The sequence below is a fragment of the Calidris pugnax genome, unplaced genomic scaffold (genome assembly GCF_001431845.1).
Source record: "Calidris pugnax isolate Ruff unplaced genomic scaffold, ASM143184v1 scaffold7, whole genome shotgun sequence".
In the NCBI taxonomy this organism is placed as follows: Eukaryota; Metazoa; Chordata; class Aves; order Charadriiformes; family Scolopacidae; genus Calidris; species Calidris pugnax.
In genome coordinates, this window is record NW_015090762.1 from 679,909 (window position 1) to 690,212 (window position 10,304).

The 10,304-nt window shown below is 57.5% G+C and overlaps 1 protein-coding gene across 1 annotated transcript; it reads right to left on the reverse strand.

Moving 5' to 3' along the window:
* Positions 1 to 2,499: 2,499 nt before the first annotated feature.
* PES1 (pescadillo ribosomal biogenesis factor 1) lies at positions 2,500 to 10,295 on the reverse strand (the record flags this gene model as incomplete). Its single annotated transcript, XM_014936667.1, has 14 exons — positions 2,500 to 3,187; positions 3,634 to 3,801; positions 4,085 to 4,230; positions 4,331 to 4,515; positions 4,727 to 4,852; positions 5,020 to 5,150; positions 5,358 to 5,447; positions 5,844 to 5,921; positions 6,068 to 6,184; positions 7,044 to 7,133; positions 7,380 to 7,551; positions 9,253 to 9,362; positions 9,461 to 9,614; positions 10,207 to 10,295. Coding segments are annotated over 14 exons (1,743 nt in total), but the record flags the coding sequence as incomplete, so codon positions are not given.
* Between the last annotated feature and the right edge of the window lie 9 nt (positions 10,296 to 10,304).

Consider the following 10,304-nt stretch of genomic DNA (forward strand, 5'->3'; position numbering starts at 1 on the left):
AAAAAAAAAAAAAAAAAAAAAAAAGAGGAGGAGAAAAACGGAAAAACGGCAGGAAAAAAAAAGAGGGGAAAAAGAGCAGGGGAAAGCAAAACGGAAAAAGAAAACAAAAGAAAAAATGAAAAAATAATGAGGGAAAGAGGAAAAAAGAATAAAAAATAAAAAAGAAAACTAAACAAGAAAAAAGAAAAAGTGAAAGAAAAGTAAAGAAATAGAAATAGCGAGGCAGGCTGTTCTCCAGTCTCCTGTCCGTGCTGTTGCCCTCTCACTCTTGGGTGCCATTGACCCCAGGGCTGGCAGCACTGATGTGATTTCATGGTCCACATCTGTGTCCCCACAGGGTGCCAGGAGGCAGCACAGCCTTCACCTTGACTGTCCTGGGAAAGAGGCTATTTTCCAAAAGTCCCATGAGATGACACAGCCTTTACCACAACTGGAGATAAGGTGTCCCCATAAAAGCCCCATGAGATACCACAGATAGGGAAACGGTGTCATCATAAAAGCCCCATGAGGTACTGCAGCCTTCACCACAGCCAGGGAAAAGATGTCCTCATAAAAGCCCCACGAGACACCACAGGCTTCACCACAACCAAAGGCAAGGCGTCCCCATAAAAGGCCCCATAAGATGGCTCAACCTTCACCACAGCCACAGACAAGGCATCCCCTGAAATCCCGCAAGATGATGCAGCCTTCCCTGCAGCAGAGGAGAGGGGTGTGCCCATAAAAGCCCTATGAAATAATACAGACTTCACCACGGTGCTAAGGTGTCCTCATAAAAGGCCTCATGAAATGACGCAGCCTTCGCCACAGCTGGGAACAAGATGTCCCCATAAAAACAGCATGAGGTACCAGAGCCAGGGACAACGGTGCCCCTAAAAAAGGCCTCATAAGATGATGGGAAGAAGGTGTCCCCATAAGAAACCCACGAGATACACAGTCTTCACCATGGCCAGGGACAATGGTGTCCCCATAAGCCCCGGGAGATGATACAGTTTTCATACTGCAAAAAGGCCACTTTCACCAAAACCCGACAAAAACCCTGCAGCGAGCCAATCCCACCCTGTGACACCCCTTCCCAACCTCCAAAAAGAAGCAGAAAAGGGAAAAAAAAACCCCATAAACATTGCACAAAACCAAGCATTACCTTCCTTCTCTTCCCAGGAGGACGGCCATGAACAGGCCTGAAGGCCGCACGTAGGCCGCAGCAAGGCAATGTTTGTGGGGGTGGCTGTTTTAGGGGAAAAAATGGGATTTAGGGGGAAGGGGTGGGGAAAATGCTGCCAGTGCTATGGCCACTGACCCCCTGGATGCATGGAGCACATCTGGGGTATTGGTGGCACCGGCATCAGCCACAGCAGCCCTACTCTCTCCATGCATTGCTTTATCTCAGCCAAGAGCCCCCAAATAACCTCTCCTTCACCCAAAAAATCATCCTTCAGACTCTTGCTGGAGGATGGTGGCATAGGGACAGCAAGCCCCAAAAATCTTTGCCTCATGCCTTTGCAGGCAACCCAACGGTTGGGGTTGGAGGCACCTCTGAAGGTCACCAGCCTCCCTAGTCATGATACCTGCGTGGATGGAGACTCCATGGCCTCTCTGGGCGACCTTGTGCCAGTGCTCGGTCACCTTCACAGTGAAGAAGTGTTTCTTGATGTTCAGAAGAACCTCCTGGGTTTCAGTTTGTTGCCCATTGCCTCCTGTCCTGGTGCTGGGCACCACTGAGAAGAACCTGGCTCCATCTTTACAGCCTCCCTTTAGACACTTATCCCTTGATAAGAGCTCCCAGAACCTTTTCTTCTTCAGACCCAGCTCTCACTGCCTTTTGTCCTAGAAGACATGCTCCAGCCCCTGCTTCATCTTCATGGCCCATCACTGGATTTGTTGCAGTATGTCTAAGTCTCTCTTGCACTGGGGAGCCCATCGCTGGATGCAGCAATCTTGAGCGGCCTCACCAGTCCCAAGGGGCAGGATCACCTCCCTTAACCTCCTCCAGCACTGCTCAAGCAGTACCACTGGCCCTCCTTGCCCCAAAAGCACATTGGTGTCTCATGGTCGAGTTGGTGGCCAGTAGGACCTCCAGACCCCTTTCTACAGAGCTCCTTTTCAGCCTGGTGGCCCTCAGCACAATCTGGTGCCTGGGGCTGCTCCTCCCCAGGGGCAGAACTTTGTGCTTCCCCTGGTTGAACAAAATGGACTCAGAGTTGGTGCTCTGCACCCCCTGGGGATGGAACAGACCCTTGCCCAAACCTGCCATGGGGGACAAGGACTGGTGAAGGGTGACAAGGAGCAAGATGACAGCCATGGTGTCCATGGGCCGTGGCACCTGGAGCAGGGACCAGGCTTTGCCTGTTCTGCTCCACATCCCAGCAGACATACCTACACCTGGTACAGGATGAGGAGCCATCTCCAGCCCCACAAATGTCTTGGCTGAACTGGTCTCTGCCTCCTCCATTGTGCCAAGCACCAAGATAGGACTGGGAAGGAACAGACAACACACACCACTGGGAAGCCTCACCTTCTTTATTAAAAATAAAAATACAAAAGAAATATGACCTGCCACGTGGATGCTGGGGGGCAGCTCTGGGCTGGGCAGAGGATGAGCTCCCCTCTGCCATGGTCTCCTCTACACCAAGGCTGGGGCAAAGCCCCACTTTGTGCCAAGACTCCAAAACATGCCGCAATGCCCTGCTGAACCAGGGAGCCCCCAAGGAGTTCCTGCTCCACCACCAGGGCTTGGCTCCTCAGCCCAGGGCTGTGCAAATTCAAAAGGCACAATCCCGGAGGGACCTGCAAGAGCCCAGAGCTCTCCCTGGCCTCCTCTTCCTTGCTCACCACCCCTGCAGCTCAGGAAGCAGATGTGGCACCAGCATGAACAGGACAGTCCTCCCAACACCCATCCTGCAGCCCAGCCCAGGACAGGCAGCAGCACTGGGGGAGGAGAGCCAAGGGAGCCCCGGGGAAGGCACAGTGGGCAGTGTATCTACAGATGGGCAATATTTTAATTTAGCATTTCTGTCCCTAGAGCAAAGCTGAGGGTTTTTCACCCAAACGCGATGGTGTCTGCAGGGTGCAGCCAGCCAGCCAGGTTCCACAGGGAGGCCCCTCACGCTCGTCGTGCCTTCTTGCTTTTCTTTTTCTCCTCTTTGACGGCGGTGTCGTGGGCTTTCCTCTTTGCAGCGAGTTTGTTCGCCTGTGGAGAAAACCCCGAGACCCACAGTCAGGGGCTGCTCCACCCTTGGTCCCACCAAACCCTCCAGCTGTACATGGGGAAATAGACCCATCTGCTGCTGCCTGGGACACAGAGAGGGGTGGCAGATTCACTTGCTGAGCACAAGCCACGGCCCCAAGGGAGCAGGAGGAGCTCTGCCCTGCCAGGGTGGACACCATAGCCTGGTGATACTGGCGAAGAGGCTTGTAGAGCCTCACCCTTGCCCACCTTTGCTCAATGCCCTCCCCAGGCACAGAGAGGAGCAGAAGAGCAGCCCAGAGCTGGCACAGCATCAGCAGTCTGCTCCCTCTCCCCCAAGGTGGGGACAGACCTGGCTTTAGTGACCTGTCGCTACAAGCCCATTTGGGAAGAGCTGGCACAAGGATCCAGGCAAGGGTCCTCAGCCCACAGCAGCCCTACGCTCATACCTCTCGGACTTTGCGCTTCTTGCCAAACATGATCTTCTTGTAGAGGTATTTCTCCCTTTTCTTCATCATCATGATGGCCAGACGCTTCTCCTCGCTTTGCTGCTCCTGCTCCAGGCGCTGCTTGTCCTCCAGCCGCAGCTTGCCAGCAGTCACCTTCACGGGAAGTGCCTGCGGGGAGCCAGAGAGTTCAGGACCCCAGGAGCTCACCACCCTTCCCCAGGGACAGATCTTTCCACGGCATTCACTGGGGGCCACAGAAGAGCTGCAGCACTGTCCAGACCAGGTGATAGGTCCTGAGTGTGAGTGGGAGCTGCAATCCAGGAGCCAGAAGAGTGGTGACCACAGCAGGGACACAGCTGGGACACCCCACAGCAAGCAGAGCCCCAGCAGGGACAGAGCTCACCAGAGCTGCCTCCTCCTGGGGCTCCCACTCTGCTGCCGCGAACCGTACCTTGTTGCTCTGTGTCTTCTCCTCTTCCATCTTCTTTAACTTCATCTCCTCTTCCTTTTCAGACTCATCTTCCTCCTCCTCCTCCTCCTCTTCTTTGTCATTGTTGTCCTCTTCCTCCTCTTCTTCCTCTTCCTCACTCTCTTCATCTGCAGAGAGATGACTGTTACCAACAGGAGAGCAGTCCCTGCCCCCAGAGGAGGTACAGCTCTGCTCCTCAACAACTCCGACCTCAGAGCCTGCTACCACCTGGGTTCTCGCCCCTCTGCATGGCCAGCAGCTTCAGCTTCTCTGGGGGAATGTAGTCCCCTTCCTGCTCTGTCACGAAGGGCGAGAGATGTGGAGGCAGCAGCATGCCAGGGAAATAGTCGGCCACAGGGAGGCACAGCTTGGCATTGACAGAGTCGAAGACCCACTGAGGTTGCAGGTAATACCTGTGGGGCAGAGGGACATGGGCTCAGGCTCTTTCCTCCCACCCACTCTGGAGCCCGTGGGGCTGCAAGGTGGCAGCAGAGCAGGATGGGACAGGCTGCCCCACAGCCTGCCCTTGGAGCAGACAGGGCGTGGGACTGCTCTGGGGCAGCCAGAGACACCTGCTAGCCCAGGTGGCCATTCTGGGGACTGCCTGTCCCCTGCCTCACCCACCTGCCAACGATCTGCTTCTCCACCCGGGGCCGGTCAACGATCTGGTGGGTGATGGAGGGGTCGCTCACGTCGTAGGTGGCACCAATGCACAGGGACTTGTCCCAGGAGACCTGGCCACCAAAGCACCTGCCAGCAAAACCCACTGAGGAGTCAGACAGGCAGGAGGGGCCCTCGAAGGGCCATCTCGCCCATGGGACATCAGGCAGATGGGCCTCAACAGTCCTGACAGAGAGGCTGGGAGAGGCCAGGAGGGGACAGCAGGGCTGCCGAGGGACAGCCTGCCCACCACGTACCGGATGACGAAGGCCAGTGGCTCTCGAGGCACCTCCCTGTTGAGGAAGAAGCGCAGACCTTCAAACAGCTTTTTGTGCTTCTCCAGGGCCTCCTGCTCCTTCTTCTTCGCGTCCATCTGCTCCGCAGTCTCCTGCTCAGAGCAAAGCATTCAGTCTCCTCTACACTAATGGCCCCTGCCAAGCCCGGCTCTGCGAGGGGGGATCTCAGATGCTGTCATCCTCCCACCAGTCCCTCCCAGCACCACACCAGTTCCTGCCAGCCTCTGCGTGGCCACAAGACACAATGCAGACAGGATCACCCAAAGAGCCAGGTCTGAGCCCCCCCGCCAGGCTCCTACCCCCTCCACTGGGAACTCGTCCATCTCCACTTCGTCTTCCTGGGTTGGTGCCACCACACGGGCCAGGCTGGCACTCAGAGCTGACAGTTTCTGCAGTGGGAAGAGACCAAGAAGGCGTCATGCCCAGCCAGTGCTTTGGGGATGGGAAAAGGGGCAGCCTCATGGAGGAGGGAGAAGGTGTATTCTCAGAGCAAGAGGTCAAAAGACCTTCTCCCAGAACCAGACAGTACATGGAGGAGGCTGAATGCCTGTCTCCCCCAGCATGGGGCTTCAGAGGGTCCCCTGCCATGCAGGGGGGAGGCCAGTGGCCCCCATGGTTCATCCCTTGGAAGCATGAGGGGGCAAGGAGTTTGGGATCAGGCCCTCCACCACACGGGGCTCCTCGGCCCTGACATGAGCACCCCGTGCCAGGAGGTGGTCTGCGGGCAGGACATCACGGCCACACAGGGTCCTCCCATGGGCCACAGTGGTGGCAGTGTCCCTCACCTCCAGGTAGCTCTCTGAATCCATGGCATAGTCCTTGCCCTCCACAGGCTTCACCTCAGCATCAGCCTGGCCATCGATCTGAGGAGAAACAGAACAGTAAGTAGGAAGCTCCCAGAGAGCCTAAGTATCCCCCCAACATGTCCTTGCTTACCACCACCCACACCTGGGGGTGCAACCAGGCTTGGGCCAGCACAGCACATCCCCAGGGCAAGTAGTGGCCTCACCTTGGGGGGGTAGAGAAGGTTGAGGGAATGATAGAGGCGAAAGTTGACGAAGCCCAGGAGAGTGGTGTAAAACTCGGTGAAGGTGGCCATCACACGGTAATCCACGTCTGTGGGGTGCTGCAGACACACGGGAAGAGTGAAGACACACGGAGAAGATGACCAGAGTTTCTTCTGCAGGGACATGGTCCTGTCCCACCCACCCAGGGGGTAGGATCCTGCCCCCTTCACAGCAAGGTCTGGAGATTCATGGCCACCACCAGACCCTGTGGAGGGAGAGCTCTCCAGGCTGCCACCTCTCTGTGAAAGTGCTTAGGCAGATGGAACAGCCCATCCCATCATGGAAGGGGACCGTGGTGACTTGGCCCAAGGATTCTGCTCCTCCAGGTGAAACGTGAAGGCCATGGCAAAGCCAGACAAGCAGGGCAAGGAGCCAAAACTTGGCAGGGACCCAGCCAGCCTCACGACAGCCAGAGCTGAAGGGAGTGAGAGGCAATGCTGGCCGGGAAGGACATGGGTCGGTCGAGGAGATGCTGCAGGGGAGAGCTGGGGAGGTACCAAAAGCCACAAAGCCTCAAACCCAACTGTGCCAAGCCCTGGAAAGCCTGGGAGTGAAATGAGAGGACGCTGCTGTGACGGCGAACTCCTGCGTGCCAGGCATCTTGGCAAGGTGCAGCACAGCTCTCCAGGCACAGTGGCACCCACAGCTCTCCCCTCGCCCCGTCACCCGCCCAGACCATTCAGGGGATGCAGCAGAACCACCCTGGCAGAAGGTGTGGGGTCTGACTCGGCTCTTCCTGAAGTGCCAGAAGCTTCATTCCTACAGGTTAATCTTTAATTGCTGATTAAAGCCCATTTTAATAATTGACAAGAGGAAACAAGGAACGGGGTAGACTGGTACGGCCAGGCACAGTAGACACAGGTACATCCCAGGTGGTACAAGAGGCTTGTGTCCCCACACACCTTCCCAAGTACTCACATCGTGGGCAAAGGCGTAAGGGGTGATCCAGGTGATGGGCTGCCCCAGCACCTCAGCCTGGTAGTAGATGCCCTTGATGGAGAGGAAGACCTGGCAGGAAACAGTGCAAGAACTCAGGGGGAGGAAGGCCACAGGTGCTTCCTTGTCCCGGTCATCACTAACCCTTCCCCTGCCATCAGGTTCATCATGGGAGTGTCACAGACAGTCTGGCGGGACTCGTTCCCCACCTGAAGCTGCCCTGTGCCCTCCTGGGACAGAAATCCCCCGCCTCCACAGCCACTCCCCAGGGCAGGGAATGTCTGGGCCCTGTGCCCCCACCCAGCTTGCAGCACCCACCTTGCGCAGGGAGCGGGAGGCGATGATGTAGTTGAGGAACTCCACAGCCAGGCGCCGGCAGAGCTGGACGGTCTGGACATGGCACTTGCCTGAACGCGGGAAGGTAGAGAAGAGGAAGCACATGGAGAGGGCATCGTCCAGGTCCCGCAGCGCGTCTATGAAGGTTGGGTACCTGTGTCGAGTGGGAGGAGAAGAGGGAATCACACCCAGTGACCACTGAAAGCTGCTGGGGCTGGTGGAGACCTCATACCCGGCACTGTGGAGCACCCATCTCCCAAACATTCCCCCACAAAGCTGGTGACCCACAGGGACAGGGTGTCCCTCCTGGGCACTCGGGGTCTTGCGGGCACACAGGGACTTCTAAGCAGCTCCCTGGGGTTCAGGGCTCTCCAGGGAGCCAGGAAGCCTCTCTCCTATGAAAACAGGCTGAGAGAGTTGGGGTTGTTCAGCCTGGAAAAGAGAAGACTCTAAGGGGAGACCTTCTTCCAGTCCCTAAAGGGGCTCCAGGAAAGCTGGGAGGAACTCGTGATCAAGGAGGGGAGACAAAGGACGAGGGGGAAAGGTTTTAAATTGAAAGAGGAGGGATTTAGATTAGATACTAGCAAGAACTTCTTTGCTGTGAGGGTGGTGAGAGCCTGGCCCAGGTTGCCCCGAGAAGCTGTGGCTGCCCCATCCCTGGAGGGGTTCAAGGGCAGGTTGGAGGGGGCTTGAAGCAACCTGGTGGGGTGGGAGGTGTCCCTGCCCAGGGCAGGGGGTGGCACTGGGGGGGCTTTAAGGCCCCTTCCAACCCAAACCAGTCTGTGACTCTATGGTTACCTGGCTGAGGAAGCAGTACCTTACACACAGGCCACCTCCCACCCTACAGTGACCCATCCAAAGGACCAGTTCAAAGGTAACACCAGGATCTGGTGTCAGGATAAGTCTGGGTTTGGGTCAAAATCGCTGCAGCCACCAACACAAATGCGAAGCTGGCAGATCCCCAGCCTGCTGTGGGATGCAGCCTGCTTGCTGTGTCTGCAGGGCTGGGACAGGCTGTCCCTCAGCCTCTGGAGAAACCACAGAGCTGTCCAGAAACACCACCTCATGCTCTGAGTTGGCAGATGGGATCTTGTGATCATGCTGGACCCAAACCACTCTATGAGTCTACGAAGGTCCCTGGGTGAGGGGATGGCAGCACCCCTGACGGCAGGCCGCGTGTAAACAGGTTTTAGGGCACCCGCAAGAACCAAGTGCTGGGGAATCCCTGCCTGGAGCCATCGAGACAAGCATGGCTGTGGCCTGTGCTGTGTCACACGGCACTCCTTGGCCAGATGGATGAGGCTCAGGCAAAAGCTGGAGGACTCAAACGCTGTGGTCGGAGGGAGACCATACGGCCCCACAGCTCGAGCAGCGGTGCAGCCGCCATCTCCCCTCCTGAGCACAGCGCTTGTCGGGGCAGCGTTTCTCTCTCCTCTCCCTGTACCAGCACAGCCAGGTCCCAGACACCGCCAAGACAATGGAGAGACCTCCCAGAGCAGGTTCTCTCCCTCCTGCATCTTCTTCTCTGCCATTGCCATCAAATTCACCAACTCTCTTGGCACCCTTCATCCTCCGTCAGCCCTCCCTTCAAGGAAAACACCACTCAGGGAAAGGAGGAGAGCTCTCAGCATCTTCCTGGAGATCCTGGAGCCATCTAGGATGGTCATGCACTCCCTGCTCTGCTCCAGCCAGCACACTATGGCCTTCTCCTCCTGCCCAGAAACACTGATTTCCATCAAACCCCCCCAGAATATATATATGGATTCATATATTGACACGGTGAAGGCTGCACAGGTCCAAGTGGCTGCAGGGAAAGCTCCTCTCAGAAGAAGCGGGGATCTGGCCGGTGGCTCACCTCTCCTTCACGATGTGGTCGAGCTTGTAGGTGGGCTTGTTGTCCTTCAGCCGGTCTACGGTGCTCCACTCGCTCTTCCCGTACGCCTTCCGGAGCTTCCGTACAAACACCTGTGGGGAGAGGGGGAGGCCGGGGGCTCTGCAGGGGAGGACGAGCCCTGAGCGGCCCCTCGGGCACCCAACCCGGGGGTATCCTGCAGGATAATTACTTTATACTCCCGGAACTTGTTGACAATGGGCTCGTGAAGGAGGAATTTGATATCCTTGAGGAGGTAGAAGGTCCTGGGTGCGGTGGAGCCTTTGTTCACCTTCTTCTTGTGCTTGGGCTCGTGGGGGTAAATCCCCTTCAGGATGCAGAGGCGTCTGGTAACAGCGAGGAGCATGAGACGAGGGGGGCACAGCACCCTTGTACCCCAAAGCGGGACATTCCAGGCCCCCATTCCCTCCAGTGCTGCCACCCCTCGGGGGAAGGGAACCCCCAAAACTCGGCAGCCTGAAGCCCTGGGATGGGCAGGACACACCGCCATGGTCCCCAGGGAAAGGGACACCCCCCAAGCCCACCCTGGGTGTGATCCATTGCTGCTTCTGCAGGAGGGGGTTCAGGAATTCAGGGGGAGGGGGTGTGTGTCTTGAGGTGGGGTCTGTAGAGGGATCAGGGGGGTCCTGGAAGGGATTTTAGGGGGTCCAGGGGCAGCCGGGGGGTGGAATCAGGGTCCCCGGAGGAGGCTCAAGGAATCCAGGGGGGTCCCAGGGTGGATTTTTGAGGGTCCAGGGGCATCTGGGGGTGGGTCAGGGTCCCCAGGGGAATGTCAGAAGGTGCAGGAGAGTCCCGTAGAGTGTTCCGGGGGCCCCGGGGGGCAATTAAGGGGGTCTGGGGGAGTCCCTGAGGGCTTCAGGGGAGATTCGTGTGGTCCCGGTGGGTCCCAAGGGGGTCTCGGGGGGGTCCCCGGCGCACCTGAAGTCGGGCAGGCTCAGCTGCAGCTTTTTCCGTGCCCGGTTGCGGGTGATGTAGTTGGTGGCGGATCCCCGCTCGTACTGCGGAGAGAGCAGGGG